At 44.3% G+C, this 20844-nt stretch overlaps 1 protein-coding gene across 5 annotated transcripts in view; it reads left to right on the top strand.

The window, feature by feature from the left end:
• SMARCC2 (SWI/SNF related, matrix associated, actin dependent regulator of chromatin subfamily c member 2) overlaps positions 1 to 19009 on the top strand; it is a 43535-nt gene extending 24526 nt beyond the window's left edge. The window contains exons 11-29 of one of the 5 annotated variants that reach the window (XM_066614261.1): positions 841 to 965; positions 1287 to 1346; positions 2771 to 2808; positions 3307 to 3437; positions 3525 to 3596; positions 3807 to 3920; positions 4777 to 4930; positions 5365 to 5457; positions 6030 to 6149; positions 6229 to 6291; positions 8844 to 9102; positions 10411 to 10572; positions 11190 to 11248; positions 11780 to 11909; positions 12416 to 12582; positions 13421 to 13555; positions 14045 to 14420; positions 15639 to 15722; positions 18148 to 19009. In XM_066614261.1, the coding sequence (XP_066470358.1) occupies positions 841 to 965; positions 1287 to 1346; positions 2771 to 2808; positions 3307 to 3437; positions 3525 to 3596; positions 3807 to 3920; positions 4777 to 4930; positions 5365 to 5457; positions 6030 to 6149; positions 6229 to 6291; positions 8844 to 9102; positions 10411 to 10572; positions 11190 to 11248; positions 11780 to 11909; positions 12416 to 12582; positions 13421 to 13555; positions 14045 to 14420; positions 15639 to 15722; positions 18148 to 18224 (2419 nt within the window). In that variant the 3' untranslated portion in view covers positions 18225 to 19009. Of the gene's footprint in view, positions 1 to 840; positions 966 to 1286; positions 1347 to 2770; positions 2809 to 3306; positions 3438 to 3524; positions 3597 to 3806; positions 3921 to 4776; positions 4931 to 5364; positions 5458 to 6029; positions 6150 to 6228; positions 6292 to 8843; positions 9103 to 10410; positions 10735 to 11189; positions 11255 to 11779; positions 11910 to 12415; positions 12583 to 13420; positions 13556 to 14044; positions 14421 to 15638; positions 16008 to 18147 lie in introns of all 5 variants that reach the window. The other 4 variants (XM_066614260.1, XM_066614259.1, XM_066614263.1 and 1 more) reach the window with 4 other exon arrangements.
• Positions 19010 to 20844: the final 1835 nt, after the last annotated feature.

Here is a 20844-nt window from a genome sequence, read left to right as displayed (position 1 = left end):
AGCCGTGGCACAGTAAGCTTTGGCGGGGAGGAGGCATTCCGGAGAGAGGGGAGGTGTGGGGAGGGCGGAGAGAGGGTGGATGGAAGGCATGATGGGGAGGCAGGGGCGGGGAGAGGGCGGACGGGAGGCATACCAGGGGGAAGCAGCGGGGAGGCGGATCCGGTGGAGCTCTGCTCCACCGGATCCTGTCCGTTTGTGGAGGGCTTGGCACCCTACATGAACAGCTTTACTTTACCACTGACCTTTTGGTCGGCGGTAAAGTGAGTAGCCGCATTGCGGGGCTGCTTCCCTTACCCAGGAGAAGGGGACAAAAGTCCCAAGGCATGCAGGATCCGGCAGCAGCTGTTTTCGGTGCTCAGAATTGGGGTGCCCATTGCTTTGCCACTTAAGAAAAATCAAGGTTTGCAAAAGAACATAAAAGATAAAGGTTTGCAAAAGCTGGTTTGAATGCCCATTTGGAATATAAAACCGGATATAAATTCGTAAATAAAATAAATAAAAGCCAAGGTAACTTTCTGCAGCTAGCCTTCCTTTTGTGTTCTATAGGGAACAGATGGTTGGGAGAGATTGACCTGGAATAACCAGGGCCTCTCCCCATACCTGAAGACCCTGCCCTTACTGTATATAAGAGTTCATCTCTGATACTTTTAGCTCAGTTTTTCGTGGGGCTAAAGCAGCGCAGCTAGCACTTCAACTGGAAGACAACGTGCTGCTCCTTTGGTCAAAAATTTTGATAAATAACATTTGCCAGGCACCATCTGGTGTTAGTAATGTCTGATAAGATGGAATTGTGTTGAATGTCTATAATGTGGATCTCTCCTACTACACATTCCTTCACAGGCCTTCCACTCCCTACACCAAATCCAAGCGTGGCCACCGTGAAGAGGAACAAGAAGATCTCACTAAAGACATGGATGAACCTTCCCCTGTCCCCAATGTTGAAGAAGTCACACTACCAAAAACAGGTCAGTACCACAGCTGATGAACACCCATCTCACAACCATTTCCCATGCTCATTCCCCTAGCTTAGGATCTGTGGTTCAAGATGCTACTGGCTGGAGTCTTCCTCACAAGTAGCAGTACTTCATTTCTTTGTGCATCAATCTGATGAATAAATAAAACATTACTTTTCAATGAGTGTGCATATCTGCTGTCTGTATTGCAATATGGGGAAATATGTATCTGTTAGGAAATGCTTCTGTCATACTCTGCAGCAGAGCAAATGTCAAGATCTTTTGAGAATGTTCTCACAAAAAAATATTCTTTCTTCACTCTCTGTTGCATAGTGAACACCAAGAAAGACTCCGAATCTGCTCCTGTGAAGGGTGGCACCATGACTGATTTGGGTAAGGGACCTTTTGCCTTCTCTCTCTCTCTCTCTCTCTCTCTCTGTAGGGAGATGAGAATATGAGGATATACTCCTCAAACTTTGCAAGGCATTGAATAACAATATTAAGCAATTAACAAGTGTAGTCCTATGCATGTTTTCCCAGAAGTACAACTCATTAAATTCAGTTACACTTACTCCTAGGAATAAGGTAATGCTCCATAACTGTTTCCAGTGCATTCTGGGAAAGCAGGACAAAGCATGTCAGTTTCTAACCTTATCTTTAACAAGGTTCCCTATAGTGCCATTTCACACAATGCTCAACTCTCCAGTAACTTATCCCCCTCATTATGGGAGGTATTACTGTACAGGATTGCTGCCCAAGAGCCCAATCCTGTGGTCCATGCCGCACCTCTGCGGCGCGAACCACAGTTGCAAACGTGCCATAAGGTGCCTTTGTGAGGCTTACCGCCAGGCTCCCGCCGCAGGTGGCTCAGCAGCAAACACTTGAGAAGGAGACTCCCATACCTCTCTTCGATCTGACTCATGTTTGCTTAGTCTGATTATGTGTCTGCTAAAGTAAACTGAGCTGGCAAACCTAGTAGTCTTGTCCTGTGAGCATATTGTGCGTGAATGATTTATATAGACTATAAAAGCTGCCACATTGGAATCACCAGTAAGATCTTCTAGATAAGATATATAAGACGCCATGGGTTTATTGACCAGAATCCAAAGAATCATGCAGCTAGTTCTGTAGCACCCATAGAATTTCAAGCTTGTTTTTCTTTAACAGCTTCTCCCTGTGCTACATGGCAGACTGCTTCTTCACTGTGAGAGAATACCCAAAAAGAGTTTGTGTTTAGGGCTTGGGCAAGAGTCTTGTGTGAATTTAAGCTGCTCTTTGGATCCCAACAATTATGTTCCTGTTACTTTATAAATGTTTTACTTACTTTTTCTGCTTAAAGTACTTGGGGAAAAATGTGAAGAATAGATACAAAATATTGAAATGTTTTAGGAAAACATCCCAGTGCTAAATTCTTCTGCCTGTCTTTTACAACTTCTAGTAGTTAGAAATTTTTTGTGCATTATATCTAGAAACCCATCTATACCTTGAACTCAGGATACAGTGCCTTTCATGTCCTCAAGTAAAAAATGTGAAGTTTGACAATCTAAGGAGTAAAGCAGTAATAATTGTAAAAAATAAAGATCGTGTAATGAAGGAGCAAGTTAGTAGTTCCACCCACTGAAATAATCTACCTACTTCCCCACCCTTGCCACTCATGGCTCACTACTTATTTAGGGATGTGCATATAATCTCCGTATCCAGCCTGATTCTGTGGCTCCCTTACTCTGTGGCTCCCTTTATGGGCTAAAGGGAGACTGTAGAAACTTTGGTTTCCCATTTCCCTGATTTGGATTGTCTGTGCCTTTTTTGTTTTCCAGATGAGCCAGAGGATGAGAGCATGGAGACTGCAGGCAAGGTAGGTTGAGTAGGATTGTTTGTATTCTGGTTATTGCCTGTCATCCATTTTATTCAGAGTCTTCTATAGAAGATTCACCTTGTGCTAGGTCTGCTCTTCTTTTCCCCTTAAGCATGCTAATATTTTTGTTGTTCTTTCCTCTTGGCCTAGTCTGGGCCACAGCAGTGAACACAATTCCATTATGTCAGTGCTGAAAAGACACTGAAGAGCACCTCCTTGGAGACCACCCATAATTATCCTTCTGGCTTAGCACACTCTCAAATAGCAAATCTCGCTTGATTCCTCCCTCTGCGGTTTTTTCTGTACACCTGCATACCATCGTCCTCTGAGTTGTGTGCAGAGTGGTCTGCGAGCTTTCAGTTCAGACTTAGGTTTTTGGCCCACTGTATGAAAGAGCAGTTCCATTAGAGGCTCCTCTTAAAAGTGACGTTTAGGAACAACAGTTGTAAGATGATCCTGGAGACACATGTTGCTTACTCAAGCGATTTCTGGTTTCAGGATGAAGAGGAGAGCAATGCTGGAAACAAAGGAGAGCAGACCAAGAACCCTGACCTCCATGAAGATAATGTCACCGAGCAGACCCATCACATAATCATCCCCAGCTATGCAGCCTGGTTTGACTATAACAGGTGCTGGAATGGGGAGTGGGGTTGTTGTCCCTGCAGTTCCTTCATCCTTCTAGCCAGCTCTAACACTTCATTGTGCTTCCTTCACAGTGTCCATGCCATTGAGCGGAGAGCCCTTCCAGAATTTTTCAATGGCAAGAACAAATCCAAGACTCCAGAAATGTAAGACTTCTCTTATAAACATATTTATCCTGGGGTAGCAAATGTGGTAATTTTTTTTCCTAGCAGGGGAAATTGGGGAAGTCTTTCCTTATTTCCTAGAATCTTGAGTCAGAGAAAAGGCTATCAACAAGAAAGGCTTAATCTTATGGAAAGAGTTTACAAACTGAAATGAATTGAAAATAATTCTATTTTCTTCCTGCCACACTCTAGCTACTTGGCATATCGCAATTTCATGATTGACACGTACCGGCTCAATCCCCAGGAGTACCTAACCTCAACAGCCTGTCGTCGGAACCTGGCTGGGGACGTCTGCGCCATCATGAGGTTTGTGTAGACACAACTGAGCATAGCAACAGTTGGCTATACAAGAACCATGTGGAGGGGACAATTCAGCATTTTAGACCAACTGCCTTGAATTTTGTGAGCGTACAAGTGGTAGTGGGGAAAGGGGCATCAATGACCTCTCCCATCTCTGGGGAGGGAAAGCCTAGTTCCATGAATGTTAATGGGTGTGGAGGAATTGAAATATTGCATCTTCCAAAAACAAGCACAATTTTCTTCAGAACTGGATGTTTTCATGCAGTAGTGTCTGTACTGTACTTGAGAGCCAGCTTTTCTATAGCAAGTTGTGTATGTACTTGAAAAGCAGCCTGCTGACCAAATTCAGGCTTATTATCTACCACTAATCTCATTTGCTTGTTGAGTTCCATTCCCTACTTTTGAATGTGCACTGTCTGGCCGAATAGGAAGATCTTTGGGACAGAGGCTGACTACTGCACTCTGTCTTTATACATCCCTTAATGCAGTGGTTTTGAAACCTGAAGGCCCTGGCCTCTGCCCCCTTAAGGGGTGGAGGCAGGGAGGAGGCAGCATCCTGGGGACCATGATTTGCTTGTTTGTCTTGTTTCTTAGTTGATGCTACAGTAATTGTACTTTAATAGTAAAAATAAATCTATAGGTGGTGCTGGGGTAATTGAAAATGATCATAAAGTATCCTGATAAAAACCAAAACTGTAGATCTTTTATTCTGGTGAGACTTACCTGGTTAGTCAGTAAAATTCAGTATTCTTGTCTAGGGTTGTGAGTGCAGCTCCTTATCCTCTTAGAAGTAAAGAACAGAATTTGCCACATGAGTAATTTTGGTTCTATGCCAGGCACTAACTCTGGTCCTCTCCTTCAGGGTTCATGCCTTTCTGGAACAGTGGGGGCTTATTAATTACCAGGTTGATGCAGAGAGCCGACCAACACCCATGGGACCACCACCTACATCTCATTTCCATGTTTTGGCTGACACTCCATCAGGATTGGTACCACTGCAGCCGAAAACTCCCCAGGTAGGGCTTGTTATCAACCTGAGAAGAAATTTTAAATTTATGCTCCATTTGGTCTGTGTATGGTAGAAAAAGCTTGTTATCTTGACATTGTCCTACCTCCTTCCTTTTGGTGTGTCAGTGTTTGGTTTGTCAGGGAAGACCTGTGTGTTGTAACCATCTCAAGTTTTGTTCTGACAGCAAGCTGTCCCAGTCTTTCCCTCCATCTATTTCCATCTCCTTCCTCCATTGTCTCCATTGTGTCTCTTTAGACTGTGAGCCATTGAGACAGGGACTCATCTTTTCAGTCTATGTAAAGTGTCGTGTATATGGATGGTACGGTATAAACAAATAAATACATAGAAGCACCACCCCCATAAGAAAAACAAAAGTCCATAAAATGGTGACCCTGTATAAATGGAAATGGGGCTTAGAGCAGAGTTTTGCTTACCATTCAGGGTCGTCAGAGTGATGGCGACACCAAGACCGGACGGAAGAGTAAGGAGATTGAGGACCTTGTCACGGAGACAGTGAAGGGGAAACCTGAGATGGTAGGAGAAAGTGGAGCTTGATTATAAATTGTCAGTGTTCATGGCTGCTAAGAGCATGGAACTGTGTGGATTACTTACTGTGGTCTGGGGAGCTGAGGCCTCATGTGACCAAAGGCTGAACTGGACTGCTGATTTGCCCAGAATGAATAAGAAGGGAATTGCCACATTTCTTACTTTAGGGGGTTGTTAAAAACCACAGGATGCAGTTTCCCTATAGGTTGCTTAACTTCATAATTTCGTTGTTGGAGGATGAGCAAAGCGAGTCTTACCAAGGCATGTAAAAGATAAGCATTTGTGCATGTTCCTTCTGCTGAAAATTCAAACATCCAAGAATTTTGGTGCCTAGTATCTTAGAGGTTCATTTCCTATGTCTTTGTATCATCACAGTACTGGTATAAGGTTGCTCCCAAGCATGGTGTATTCTGTGCTGTGAGTGGATTACAAATAAGAGCCTAAGTTGGTTGCGTTTTTTTCTGTAACTGGATGGCAGGGAGGTCTCAAGAAGCTGTTCCAAGGACTCGGATGTAAAGCTTGGTTTGCATCATATGGAGTTCATTCTCCTCTCTTCACAGCAGACCACAGCTTCCCAGCAGATGTTGAACTTCCCTGACAAGAGCAAGGAGAAGCCTCCAGACATGCAAAACTTTGGTCTTCGCACTGACATGTACACCAAAAAGAATGTTCCTTCCAAGGTAAGGAGCAGAGACAAGGTAGATTTGCTCATATGTTCACCCAGTGAGGCATGTGGTCTCATGTATGTTTTCCCCACAGAGCAAAGCTGCTGCCAGTGCTACTCGTGAGTGGACAGAGCAGGAGACATTGTTGCTGCTGGAGGTGAGCAGGCAGAAGTTTGTTGTTTTTCTTAAATTGATGGTAGACAATGATATACTTTCTCACAATTACTAGTAACCTTTCATTTGAGTTTATCGACACATGCCTACCCTGGCTTTAAGTACCAAGCCTTCAGCAATGATATTTTCATGTTCTACACCAAAAACAAACGAATTTTTTTAGCTATGTAAAGTATTCTTGATGAAAGGAAAATGGAGTATTCTGACCTATACCTAAGTTACATGTGGACATCTGGAACCTGACTTCTCCATAAGGGACTTCATGTATCTGAAATGGTTTTGTTTTGAATAACCAGACCAGTGCAGTGAAACACTTAACTATTAGTCCAAACCATGACCTAATGCCATAACTCTGATTATGACAACTCTGGGAGATGCCATGATACTCATGGACATCAATCAAGATCATGATTGAACTTGCCTGGCTAAGCCCTACCTGCAGGAATACATCAGAGAGATAGGGAAAGCATTTTTATTCTTGGTTTGCTCTATTCAGATGCAGTAATTAGCTATGATTGAAACAAACCATGGTTTGTAAACTCACTTCAAACCACATATTCACATCCTGGTATGTGTGATGAGTCCTTGATCATGGTTTAGGGCTTTCAGATATGTAACATTAAGTGTTCTATCTGCACAAGTCCTCAGTTATCCAAGTCAAAACAGAAGGAAAATGATCTTAGATATTTTTTCTGTAGATATTATTGCTCAATAATCAGTGACCTTCACGTTGAAGGCTGTGACCCTTTATGTTCTTCAAAATCTTCTGAAAGTGGCCTCTAACTTGGATGAATGGTGTTGGAAAGAATGCCAATTCCACCACATAACTACCTTGAAGAAAAGAATAACAGCACTCTAGACTCAGACAACAACATTATGCTGTGCATATGTTCATGCACAAGAGTGAGAGCTTCAGAGAACCCAAAATAATAAAATCACTTTTATTGCATCAGTTTTAAGTGAATGCTATGGAAATAGCTGGTTCATGCCAGTCCAGCACTGTTGTTTGGAAGCACCAGCAACGGATGTAGTGCACCTGCGCTGATTTGCCGATGCAGGTGTCTGTAACTTGGGGAGCATGTGTAACTATCTTTGCTCAGACCTGCTTGTCGCAAACTTAGGGAGGGTTTGGGGTGCTCAGAGTTCTTGGTTCTCGAATCCTAAAGCCCTCAAGGCCCCCCGTTCAGTAGTACTGCCACCACCCTGTATGTGCCAGTGCCTCAGTTCAGGGACACTGAGACCCTCTAGGCTTAATTCTATCCCTTGTAGGCACTGAGCAAAGCGCCAATTAAAGCCTCAGTCCTCAAGTTACTAGACCTCAATGAGCACTTGGTAGTTTGCTGAATGGCTAGGCGGGATTCTGAACCTTTGTCCCCAACAGACAATGAAACAACTTAGTAAAAGAGATTTTAGTTTATTAAATACATAAGGTTACATAAGGCAGCAAATGCTAGAGGCATAAACATCTAGGAAACATGTCAGCAATAAAATAATAAAGCTAGCTGGCTATCTCTATTAATCCCTATCTCTCACCTGGGTCAGCTTCTCTTGTAGATCTTTTAGCTCCAGGCTACCTGTGAGGCCAGATGCCCATGTTGGACAATGGAGCTCATAGCATGCAGGTTGTTGCAACCAAAAACTCTCTCCAAGAAGGGACCGAACCCACCCTTTGGGCCAAATTATTATACTTTTTATGCTAATAGTACTGAGGTGACTTCATACTTATTTAGACTGTCCAATCAGAAACTATTGAGGACAGAACCTTCTCGACTTAGTTACTGACTTAGTTTGGTTCGGGCTCCACATGCTAACCAAGGCCTAATGTGTACATATTCACGACAGTGCTTATCTTATAAGTTAGGGGTTGGCAACCTTCCTCCTCATACCAGATGTCGGGTTTATGAATAGTAAGAACACATGTGAATTCAATGTGCATGTGCAAACCTCCTGATTAGGCCATAGAGCTAAGAAAAAAGAGATGGGCATCGTGCAGAGAGATGATGCTCAAACAGAGAATGATGCTCAAAGAAGATTGTGCCCTTGGTCTGCTTACACTGTAAGTCTTAAAGAGATAGAATTACAAACTTGAATTCTTTTTTTGAGACCACCATGGGCTGGGTGCATGTATATTTTTGGGACTATGGGCCGGATGATTTTGGGCGGTGGGCTGCAGGTTGCATACCCTGTTCTAAGTAATGCATCTCTAGTCATGTCCAAGAGTCACCAGGGCCTGTTGTCCAGTGCTCTCCCTAATCTTTACCTCTAAGTGCATGGAGCCCTAACAGAGCTGTGCAGAGGGTGCTTTGGAGCGCTAAGCAATGATGTCATCCCCAAGCTCTGGAATGCAAAAGCAAATCTGTGCTGGACTTTTGTTAGAGCCACTTAGCCATGCAACTTAGAGGGACTGGTGCTGTTGTCCTTATCTCCTTTCATTTTTCTAGACTGATAGACTAGTCATCCCTCTTAATTTTCATGTCTTAGTTCTGCAACTTATAAGCAAATATGAGAGCGTTATTTCTCTTAATTCTTTTTTAGGCACTGGAGATGTACAAGGATGACTGGAACAAGGTTTCTGAGCACGTTGGCAGCCGCACCCAGGATGAATGCATTCTGCACTTCCTGCGCCTCCCCATTGAGGACCCATACCTGGAGGATTCAGAAGCCTCGCTTGGGCCCCTGGCCTACCAACCCATTCCCTTCAGTCAGTCAGGCAACCCAGTTATGAGCACCGTAGCCTTCCTGGCTTCTGTTGTGGACCCTCGTGTGGCATCTGCAGCAGCCAAGTCAGCCCTAGGTAAAACTGAGCAGGCCTCCTGGGAGCAGGGCTACACCCTTTCTTCCTTCTCCAGTTGGTACCCCCAGATTCTGCAAGCTAAATACATCAGGCAAATGGAGCAATTCGTTCTGCTTCCAAACCTGATGTTTTTACAGAATCTTACACTTTTTTACAGGAACTTTGGGTGGGGGAGAGAGAAGATCTTGAGCCTGTAATTGTTTGGTTTGTAAGGAGAGATGCATAGTGTTATTCCTGGCACCATCAACTCCTGGAAATTCTGTCCAACCCGTATCCTCTGAGTCTTCACAGTGCACTGCTTGCAGTTTTTCCAAGGCTTTTTTTTTTGCAGCTAGAAGGACTAGAAACGTGAAGTTTTTTTTAGGACGCTGAAAATCTCAGGATGCTGAATACTGGGCCAATATCCTGGGAATCAGTAAGGAGACTTTCTGCTATTATGTGTGATTTTGCACATAATAGTATGCACAGGCTGAGCATAGAGTGAAAACTCCTGGCTCACCTCGATGTTTTGTTTTTTGTTATGGTTTAGCATCATTTCCCCATGTGTCTCAACTTCCCAGTTTCAATCCCTGACATTGCGAGTTATAGCTGGGAAAGACCCCACCAGAAATTCTGGAGAGTTGCTGCTAGTTAGTACAGATAATGCTGAATGGTGTGGTTTAGACTGTGACAACTTCATGTGTCCAAGTATGCTGTTCTCTGAAAGCCCAGCTGTCACTCCTTAAACACCCCACTCCAAAGTTGTGTCTCACAGGAGATGCAAGGTGACATTTCTTGATGCAACTCAGATGCAAATCTGACAGAACAGGCATATGCTTCAAGAACCTTTGGTCAATCAGAAACTTCTTGTGGCAGATACCTGTATGAAAACACTTTTTAAAGTAGTGCATATTACAGGAACATGAACCCACAAAGCATGTTTTGTGTTAGAGCCAGGTGTTATCCACAAGATGTGAAACTTCTGACACACGAAAGGTACACCCACCAGCACCCAGGAATTGGGCTGGGGTTAGTATGGTGGACATTTGGCCTGTCAGAGCTGCTACAGCTGGTCAGATCCTGCTGAATGATCCAGTTTTGCTGCTGCTGATGTATCACAAGTGGACCCACCCTATAGCTCCTTGTGCATTGTAATTCTTGCTTGTCTCAACCACTCCCTAACTGTGGGAGAGGCACACTTGTGTTTCTTGCTGGCCACAGCTCCAGTGCCCACTCTACCCTTTCCCTGTATTCTCTTTGCACACATTATTTTGTCATCTGTTGCTCTGTGGAGAGCCTGTCAGCTGATTCTGAGGCTGTCTTCTGCAGAGGAGTTCTCCAAGATGAAAGAAGAGGTGCCTACAGCCTTGGTCGAAGCTCATGTTCGCAAAGTGGAGGAAGCCGCCAAAGTGACAGGCAAGGCAGACCCAGCATTTGGGTTGGAGAGCAGCGGAATTGCTGGAACCACATCGGATGAACTGGAGAGAATAGGTGAGGGGGGCGAGCGGGGCGCCTTCCGCACTTCAACCCGCGAAGCACCCTCGTTGGACCTCGCCCAGTGTGCGGTGGGGACTAAGAAGGGTGCCGAGACGCAGGAGACCAGAGCCGGCCTGGCTTCCGGCCTGGAGCTCACACTCAATCGCCTGGCACAGGGTAAGGGATCCCCATTGTCACTCTATTTAACCCCCATCCTGTCAGACTGGGTAGATCATGGGCTGGGATATATGACTTTTAGCCTCCAGTTGGATACTGGCTGCTTAGTTGAGTAGAGAAATGGGATGTGGGAACTTCCTTCTTAAGGGATGTTTGGTTTTAAGCTGGAACTGAGCAAAGGTGGAGACTGAGTTTTGGATTTCTTCTTCAAGAGGTCCCCCCCCCCCATCCTAATCTTGTCTCCAGTCTGAAGGCCAGCAGTCTCTGAAAGAAGCTTGCTGTGTGTCATCCTTTGTGAAGGCACTTGACAATTCCATTCTCATCCTTTTTCATGCATTCCTTCCCCACTGTTAATTGTTCCAACTCATTTTTTCCCCCCTGTGGGTGTGGGTGGAAGCCTTACTTGCAGACACTAACATTGGCATACTTTGTCCTGTCCTGTTTTCCTTTTTCAGAAGAGAGCTGCACAGATGAAAATCGGACAGAACCACCACCATCGGAGGAGAAGAAAGAGGTGAAGGTGCGGGAGGGCATGGATGATTCTTAAGATATATTGAGCAAAAGTGGGCATGGGTTATGAGGGATAGCTGAGGGAGAGGTGTTGGGTCATAAGTAGGGTTGTTTGTTTCCGGTGACTGAGACAGGATTGCAGCCTAAATCTTACTGAACACAATGGGCTTACTTCTGAGTAAAGTACATGCCATTTTAGAAACACCTATGGTCATAAGAGTGGCACAGTGTCTTTACACAGTGCAGATCTTTTCACTGCATGGTGCCTTCACTTAATCTAGCAAATGGATTCTTATTCCAAAAGCCCTTCCCTCTTGCTTTGGATATAGAATTTCATGGTCTTCTGTCCTGAATCCTGGATAATTTACTATATAATCTTGCTCCAATCATGACATATTCCAACTGGTCTTCTGTAGAGTGTTGGGGATGAGGTTCGTGTCCCATGCTATGCCTATTAGTCATGCCCTGGGAATAAATAGGAACCTTCTAGCAGACGCTAGACAGCTGTCAGAATATAGTTCTTCTTACAATGCAGGAACCAAGAGAAGGAGCCCTGGAGGAGGAAGTAAAAGATAAACTTGGAGAGGTGCCTAGGAAAGAAGAGGATAAAGGAAAAGAGGTTGATGGCGAGAAGGAAATAGACAAGAGTGATGGTGACAACATGAGTGAGTACCATCTTTTAGGAAATGGCAGGGCTCATACTGTAGCTAGTTAACAGGAGTGGAACTGGTTTGGGGTGCTGAGGCCACATCTTAAAATCTCACCCAGGGCTATTGCTTTCAGAGCAGTGCAGCAAACAGTTTGCTTTCTCGTGGTTTAGGAACCTAATGTGGGGTAAAGGGCGAGGAGCTCTGCCACAGTAGAAAATCAGGAGCTATAATTGTTAGCATTGATGGGTGTATAGGGCCTTGTGATGGAAAGCAAACTGAAAGGACAACATGTCATGTTGCTGCAGCTATCAAAAACAAGTACTGAGAAGTAAACTTGCACCTATGAGCTTTGCACTGTCCTCCTGCGCTGCAGTCTGATTGCTGTCCAGTCAGCCTCTGAGTATGCATGAACAAAAGAGAAGTGATGACTTTTGGACCCTGATGCATATACCACTTCATTCAAGCAATGGCAGCATAAGTGACCTGGTTTCTTTTCCACAATGTGTTTCTTGGCCCCTTAGCTGATGGAGAAAAGGAGAAAGAACCCAAGGATGGTCAGGAAGAAGGACCCAAGGATCTTGCAGACCCAGAGGGTGAGCGGAAGACCAAAGTGGAGAGGGACATTGGAGAAGGTAACCTCTCCACAGCAGCAGCTGCTGCTTTGGCTGCTGCAGCAGTAAAAGCAAAGGTGAGTGGCCAGGGATATGGTTAGATGTTGCCATATTCCCCAGGTAGTTTGAAGTGTGGGGCAGCAATAATGGATCCGTAATTCTGTCCTGAATGTATAGCGGGAAGAACATGAAGTTCTCAGAAGATGTGAGGGCCGAGAGCCCAAGTTGGCAGATCCCCAATTCAAAAGCACACCTCAGTAATGATGTTCCTTTGTTACATTCAGGGAATTCACTCTTGGCCTACCCCTCCTCTGCGATATGAGGTTCATAGTACTGACCTGCATTTACAGAATTGTGGTGAAGGATATAGAAAGCTTTGTTACACCAAGTGAGAATCTTGGTCCACTTCACCCAGTTCGGTCTACATTGAGTAGGGTTCTGGCTCTGCAGGGTTCTAAGTAGGGGTCTTTCCTAGCCTTATCTGGAGATGCCAGACTGGAACTTGGGTCTCTCTGCTTATAGAACAGGTGTTCTACAATTGAGGCCCCCCCCCCCCCCCGAATTACTGAGAGAGAATGTGTGTGAAGCACTTTAAAAATGTTTTGTGTAGTTAGTGGAGTCACTCAGTTGGTCACCTTCTCATGCATTCAGACACTCTCCCTTTATATCTCATCCAGGGAAGGAGTCTGCAAAACATGGGCTAGATATTATGTGCCGTTCTCCCATTCCTGTTCTGGACATTGAAACTTAGAGGCGCGTGGTAGTTAAAAGCATCTGAAGATGTAGCAAGAAAATGTGTCTTAGGAAGATGTTGCTGTCCCAGCATCTTTGTTAGATGTTCTCTGAATCTTTTGGGGTTTTGTGGAACACAGTGCAGAGGGGCACTGTAATCCATTCTCTTCTCCCTCTCTTCAGCACTTAGCAGCAGTGGAGGAGCGCAAAATCAAGTCATTGGTTGCTTTGCTGGTGGAGACTCAGATGAAGAAGCTTGAGATCAAGCTGAGGCACTTTGAGGAACTGGAGACCATCATGGATCGGGAACGTGAGGCTGTGAGTGCAGTTGACATCTCTATATTCATGCCCATTTATCCTGATATTCAAATACAACTTGCAGTTGGATGTGCCCTGGGCTTGTTTCTGTTTTGCAGTTGTTTGAAGCAAGAATGTTTCTTAAATCTGGGTACATCGGAGTGTGTGATGACTGCTCCTGTTTTAGATTTCAAGACTGTAAACAGCCCTAATTCATTTTACTTGTAAGTCGGGGAGTAATCCACATTCTAGGCACCAGAAATGGTTTGCAGACACCCTGCTGCAAAACTTAGTTTCACCTGCTGTGAAACTAAGTAGGTCGGCCTGCGTAGTGCCTGGATGACAGACTGCCTGGCAAGCCTGTGGTTAATTAGGGTAAGAATTGAGTAAGGATAAGAATGTGGAATTCAGTAGTTTGGAGAAGAAAGAAAATGGGAACAGGGGAAACACGTATGAGGGGATTTAACAGGGAGACTTGGCATGCCATAACCATTGCTAATTTCTCTATAGCTAGAGTACCAGAGGCAGCAACTCCTGGCTGATCGACAGGCCTTCCACATGGAGCAGCTCAAATATGCCGAGATGCGTGCTCGCCAGCAGCATTTCCAACAGATGCAGCAGCAGCAGCAACAGCAGCAGCCACCAGCACCTCTCCCAGCAGGCTCACAGCCCCTCCCTTCCTCGGGGGCTCCTTTGGCATCCGCTGCCCACTCCATGCCCATCTCTCAGACACCTGTGCTGGCCACCAGTGCTGTAGGCCAACCCAGCAGCATGGCTCAGACAGAACAGATTGGGCAGCCAGGGGCAGCGCAGCCACAGCAGACAGCTGCTGGAGCACCACAGACAGGCCCAGGTCCCACTGGGCAGCCTTCTGCAAGTTCTCATGGTAAGTGAGAGCAACTATTGGCCTGGCCCACCAAGATAAGGACAGGGCTGCAGCTCAGTGGTAGAGTGCAGGATTAATTCTCTGGCATCTTATATAGCAGGGCTGGGAAAGATGTGCTGAAGCCTTGGAGAGTCCCTGTTGTTAGATAATATTGGACTGAATAGGCACTGAAGGCAGCTTCATATGTTTATGTATCGACTGGGCTGGATTCTGAATTTGGGAGTACTTGATGGAACAAGCTGTTATTCTGTGTCTGTAGGCATATGCTGTAGTTATGCAGCTGAAACCATAGATGTAGCCTGGTCAGTGCCTGGATGATACACATCTGGCTACCCTATACTTATTAGTGTTAATAATGGAGTAAGAATATGGGATCCAAGAGCTGAAGACTTTCAGATGGTTGGAGAAGCATTTTTGGAGAGGAGTTTAAAACAAGGGATTCTACTAAATGACCAGTTGCGATACTTCCAGCTGTGGGGTTCTCAGGCAGCAGATTTTATCTTCCCTTGCTATAGCTCTCTTCCAGATTGCTTCCTGAGATGGTCCCTTTGTTACTATGGCCACATTCAACTAGCCATAGAATAGCTGCTTTTTCTTTAACCACATTTGAACATGAGATGAAGGATGGCCTTGAAGGGGCACTGCATGAACAAGAACCTCATCCATCCTTCACTTCCAAGTCTCCACTTGGAGATGTTTATGTCCTTGCAGTTCCCACCATTTTCTGCCTTTTCTGCAGTGCCCCATACTGACAGCAGGGAATCAAACCCCAAATGTTTTGATGTGAGAAGAAATCCTTGCAGAGATCAACATAGCTCTTCAGAGCCTTCAGATTTTCAATGCCAGGGATGGGGGGCATAATTTCTATTGTGATTTTCAAATGGATAAAAAAAGAGTTGCTCCTCTGTGACTCCTTTGATGTGGTGAAAGTCATAAAAAGACCCGGCATCCAGCATCTATCTCTTGTAGGGGATTTCACATTTCTCTCTGAAGTATCGTCATTCCCAATTTAGGATATGAAGCTGGATGAGTTGTTGATTAGTCTGATGCTACTGAAAAGTTGATGGTTGTGGTTTGCATTGCCTTGATCGCACATGCTTAGAAACACAAAGCAGTAGAATTTTACAATCCTAACATGCTAATGAATTATGTCAAATGTTTGCCTGCCTTAATAGTGGTCATGCTCAATTGGCTGTCTCTCTCTATCTCTCTCTGAAGCCCAGCCGCCGTTCCCCAGTCAGCAGCCGTCATCCCAGATTCTCCCCGGGGCAGTCCCAGCAATCGTTCACCCTGCCATGGCTGGTAATATTCCCTCGGGTCTGCCTTTTGGAATGCCTGCCTCCATCCCATTTAGCATGGCTAGTAACGTAACAGACTCCATCGGCATTAACTTCCCTGCTAACACGCCCATCCATCCAGTGCATGGTAACCTTGCGTGCAGCATGGCTAATCCGCCCATCATCAACATCTCTAGCACCCTGCACCCTCCTGCCGCCCCGCTGCCTCACAGTTCTGCCGCTGCCCAAAGCCCAGCTATCGTGGCGGCAATGCAGGGCAGCCTCCTTCCAAATGCTGGTCTTGGATCAGGTGAGAATTGGCTGAGGCATGTTGGCGGGATGGTAGTGGGAAAGATGTGATTTCATGCATGAGAAGTTCAAGAGGCTCTAGCATAAAATGGCTCAGGGCTGCTTCATTTGGCACTACAGTGTCTTCCCAGTTTGTGTATTTCTGTCAAGTGCCGTGCAGTTGTATTGCACTACGGGATATTACGTGTTTGTTTCCTACACAGATATTATGCTCATGTCAGACAAGTGTCATTTGAGAAGTCGCCCTTTGTATATCTATGTGAAATGCCACACCTAAGTTGTGTGTAATATATATTAGGACCTGTTAAGTTTTGGGTTGACTAAGGCTGCAATGCTAAACACACTTGCTAGGGAGTAAATCCCATTGGGACTGAGTTCTGAGTAAACATGTATAGCATTGTGCATGCATTGTGCATCCTCTGACAAACTTAGCCCAGCCAAAGACTAGCACAAATCCATGAGCTTCTAGTTGACCTCACCAATTTACCTGAGGATTTCCTACATATGAAAAGAGGATATAATTATTCCTTACAAAGGAACTCTGCTTCCAGTTTATCCTATAACATGTGTGACCATGTTATGCACCTTTCTCATTTGAAACAGACAAAAATTACTGAACTAGGGACAGAATCTGCCGTACTCCTTCAGTAATCCAAGAACTGGTGTGTGTCCCCCATTGTATTCTGCAGCTGGGATAAGTGTAAATGCACACATATATGTATGTGTCTATTTTTTACATGCATATAAACATATGCAGTTTATTCGGACCCTTTTGGCCATTTGAAACTTTCTAACAGCACAATTCTATGCATGTCTACTCAAAAGTAAGTCCAGTTGTGTTCAATGAGTCTTGCTTCCAGGTAAGTGTGTGTAGAATTGCAGCCTAACAATCCTACCCTCTTGACTTGCTGGAAGGATCTACCTTTGATCCTGAAAATTTTAACCAAACTGCCTGCATTTTAAGTACTTTAGGACACTCTGTAAGGTACCATGTATGCTGAAATCACTATATAAATAATTTTCTAGGAGACTGAACCTTTTCTATTCCTCTAAAGCAGTGGTTCCCAAACTTATCATGGTCACCATGCCCTTCTTTTGTGGTGGCCTTCCTGGCTGTCCCAGGCGCCGCCATCTTGAATCACATGAGATCTTGCACAATCCAAAATGCTGGCACCTGTGAGAGCCAGGAAGAAGAGGCAGCCAGGAACATCCCATGGCACACTCAGGTGCCGTGGTGTACTGCTTGGGAATCACTGCTCTAAGCTCCAAAAATGAGAACAGATGGAAATAGGATATTACATGCATAGCAGTGGGCTGGTGCTTGAAAATGAAGTTTCTTTGTGATTTATCATGGCTCACTTGTTTGAGCCATCTTAGGGCCCAATCCTATCCAACTTTCCAGCACCAGTGCAGGTACAGTGCAGCCCGAGGTAAGGGAACAAATGTTCCCTTAGCTTGAGGAGGCCTCCGTGACTGCCTCCCCACCAAAGGATGCAGCATACACCCCACTGGCACGGCTGCACTGGTGCTGGAAAATTGGATAGGATTGGGCCCTCCATTTTGTTTAATTGCTTTCTCTAGCACCCCAAAAACCATGTTGTGAACCTTGTTCTTTCTTACATTCCATCTGTCTTCCATTGTAAATCGTTTGAGCTAGTCAGTTAGAAATGTTAGATTTGGGTTTTTGCTCAAATGATATGTGGCATTAAGACCCCAGTATACTTAATCACAAAATGATAACTTTTTCAAGTTTGCTGGGAAGGCAGAAGGGTTATTGAACAGAGAACAGATAGAATGGCATTTATGTAGTTCTTTACATAAAGAAGCCATACTGAAATATCTGATCAAATTAAACGGGCAGTGGGCTTAAACAGGCTGCCTGGTAGTATATAAAACGTAGCAGTCACACCTACTTTTCAGCCTTTTAAAAACAGATGTGATGTTTAGATATTCCTTCATTAGGAATTTGCTCCAAGCCTTGCAACAAGGGAAACCAAAACCACATTGTGTCCATATTTATTCATCATACTTAGAAAAAGGATGACAGGAAAGTACTCCTTGTGTCTGTGGCAATGCACTTTTCTTTTGTATGTCATTAAAAACCTGCTGTAACCTGTCCCATTGCCTTTCCTCTAATTCAGATCAAGGACCTTCACTGCAGTCGGATCCTATCGCTCCCAGTCCCAGCACGGCCACACCAGTCCCACCTACACAGTGAGAAGCTATGAGCTGCTCTTCGTGATACCTCCTAGATCAGCCCTTGCCACCTGGAAGGACAGAAACCCCAAATCGTGTTAAACATGGATTCTATTTGGAAGGGTTTAAAAAAGGCTTCAAAGCAGTGATCCAAGGAGGAAGAGGATTTGGCTCTGTTGGCTCCCTTCCCCTGTGTGTCCTGTCCCGTGTTCCCCACTGCTTTTTTGTATCCAGTCATAACAAGACTTTTTATTTAAAGGTGTTTCTAATTGGGGGAGGGGGAAAGACTCCAAACAGCCACTGCTATTTATAGAGGGCTTTGATTTTAAACCTGGTTGAAAGGGGAGTTTAACTCCCCCTTTTATGTGTCTGTCTTGCTCTTTTTTTTTTAAGAACAATAAAGAAAAATTACAATAAAAAAATTCCCAGGCAGAGGAAACTGCAATGTTGATAGCAGGCCTTTTTCAGGGAAGAAAGTATGTGGCTTCTAGGGAAACGGTATTGTAGCTTATACTGAAGCCTTTTTGGGAGATGCTAATGCTTATTCAGGAAAAATGTACTTATGCATATTTTGCACAAAAGGGAGAGAAGACTGTTCAATGCTAGAATTTCATGCATGAATTTGTCAAGCAAAGTTTGGGCAGCAGTATTTGGTTTCTATAGAGAAGGGGAGAAGATGTGAATTACCTGACATTTTTGTTATTGTTTAAAAAGCATCCAAAAAACTAAATAAATTTCAGTTTAGGGTGGCTTAGTTTTAGCTAATCTACAGATCAGGGAGACATCTTTTTAGTAACTCTCATATAGCGTCTAACTTCTCTACTGTTAGCTACCTAGAAGTGGGTCACTCTTCCTTTACCTTTGAGGTAGAGCTGTGCAGATTATTTCCTGCTTGGTCCTCTTCAGTGGGAGGAGCTCTCATCACAAAGGATTAGGACCATTTTAAGCCACAGGGTTTTTCTCACAGTGCTTCAGCTCTGAAAATTTGTTTGGGTTTGCAGCTGTCCACTGCAGTTCTTTTTTTTTTTTTGTTCTTTCCCCTGATGGTTCATCTATGAACACAGGAGTCAAAGCAATATTTGTTTCCTTGACAATTTTAGTCATTCATGCTGGCCACATGCACCCCAAAAAGGTGGATCTGGAACTGGGAATCCTGTTCTTCCTTCTTCTGGAAGGGGTTGAGCAATTCACTCTTAGGTAATTCTCTTCTGTAGATGGAAATTAACATTCACAGGATGTCCACCATTGCTTTGTGTACTTGTGCCACTTTATTTCTGTAGCTTTTTTAATGCCATTTTTGAAAGGCTATCAAAAGTTTTCATGTTTATCATCTACCCTCTGCTAGCGCATCAAGGGAATTCCTACTATCTTCCACAACTTTTAGAACAACATCAGTCCTCTTCCTCCCCTTAACATTCAAACCAGTCCTTTTCTGGCAAGGAGGCAACTGATCACACTCCAGTTATGAGTAATCTATAGATGCTGTTCATTCTCTAGGGTGGAGAATGCCTGAATTATGAAAAGACTGTTAGGTAGATATCTGTAGATGTGAGTGAGCATGTGTGTCATTTCAGAACACGTTTGTCTAGGTTCTCCTCTCCCCTTTACATTGGGGGGGGGGGTAGACATAGATGACAACTTGTTCTTCCTGGGACTATAAGCAGAGTGAACAAAATCTAAACAATTTAGTACCTTCTTGTTCTGGAATATAGAAAATGGTGTACATCTCAAAATGATGCAATTAAAGTGGGTAGCACCAGTTGAAATTTTTGAAAACATAGCAGGAAGTTAACAGGAGACTAAAGTGTAACTTCTGAAGACTTGTTGAAAAAGACTAGTCAGGCATCAAAAGGGGCTAAGTAGGAGGGAGTAGGACTGAACCTAGCTCAGCTGGGAGAGGTAGAGCTGTGGAATGGCAATTTTTTTTAATAGTCTCAAAGTTTTGTTTGGGTTGAGTGACTTTGCAGTCTTCTGAGTACGTTTCAGAGACAGGGGTTTTCTGCCATCTTTCCTAATGTAAAAGTTGGTATGATCCTCCACGTGTGTTTCCAGGATAATAATTGCATAAGGGGCACATGCAGGATTGTGCTGCCTATATCTATGGTGGGAGGCCCCAGACTGTAGCTTGCTAGCTGTATCCAGCCCACCAACATGTTCTCACAAGTTTAGTGGTAGAATAGCGTATAGGCAACGCCTCTTACATTTCCTCTTCTGCCTGCCACCATATACCACCTTCTTCTGCTGGTGCCACTGCTGCTCTGGGGTGCTCTGGCTGAGAATGAGAATGACTGCAACCCTGGTGTTGCAAATCCTTTTCTTCTCCTGTGAAAGTTCTTACGTACAAAATGTATATATTTTCTCTAGTTGACCCACCATCACAGCAAGACTGACTGGTGTTGTACTGGCTGATAAGATTGTTGAAGGCCCTGATGCATTAAATTCAAGTGGAACTTAATGGGAGCAGAAGGAGAAGAAAGTGTAGGAGTTCAAAATCAATATGATCTAAGCTATGCCACCCTCAGAGCTTCTTCTAGAAACCAACCCTCCCCCCATTTTAAACCAACGAATTAATTATTCCCCCAATTATAAACCAATGAAACACTTATTAATAGATTGCCTTTTAGCCAGCTAATTATGTTTAC

Source organism: Tiliqua scincoides, chromosome 2, assembly GCF_035046505.1.
Source record: "Tiliqua scincoides isolate rTilSci1 chromosome 2, rTilSci1.hap2, whole genome shotgun sequence".
Classification (NCBI taxonomy): domain Eukaryota; kingdom Metazoa; phylum Chordata; class Lepidosauria; order Squamata; family Scincidae; genus Tiliqua; species Tiliqua scincoides.
Note: the sequence above shows the minus strand (reverse complement) of the source record. Positions and strands in the feature narration are given on the sequence as shown.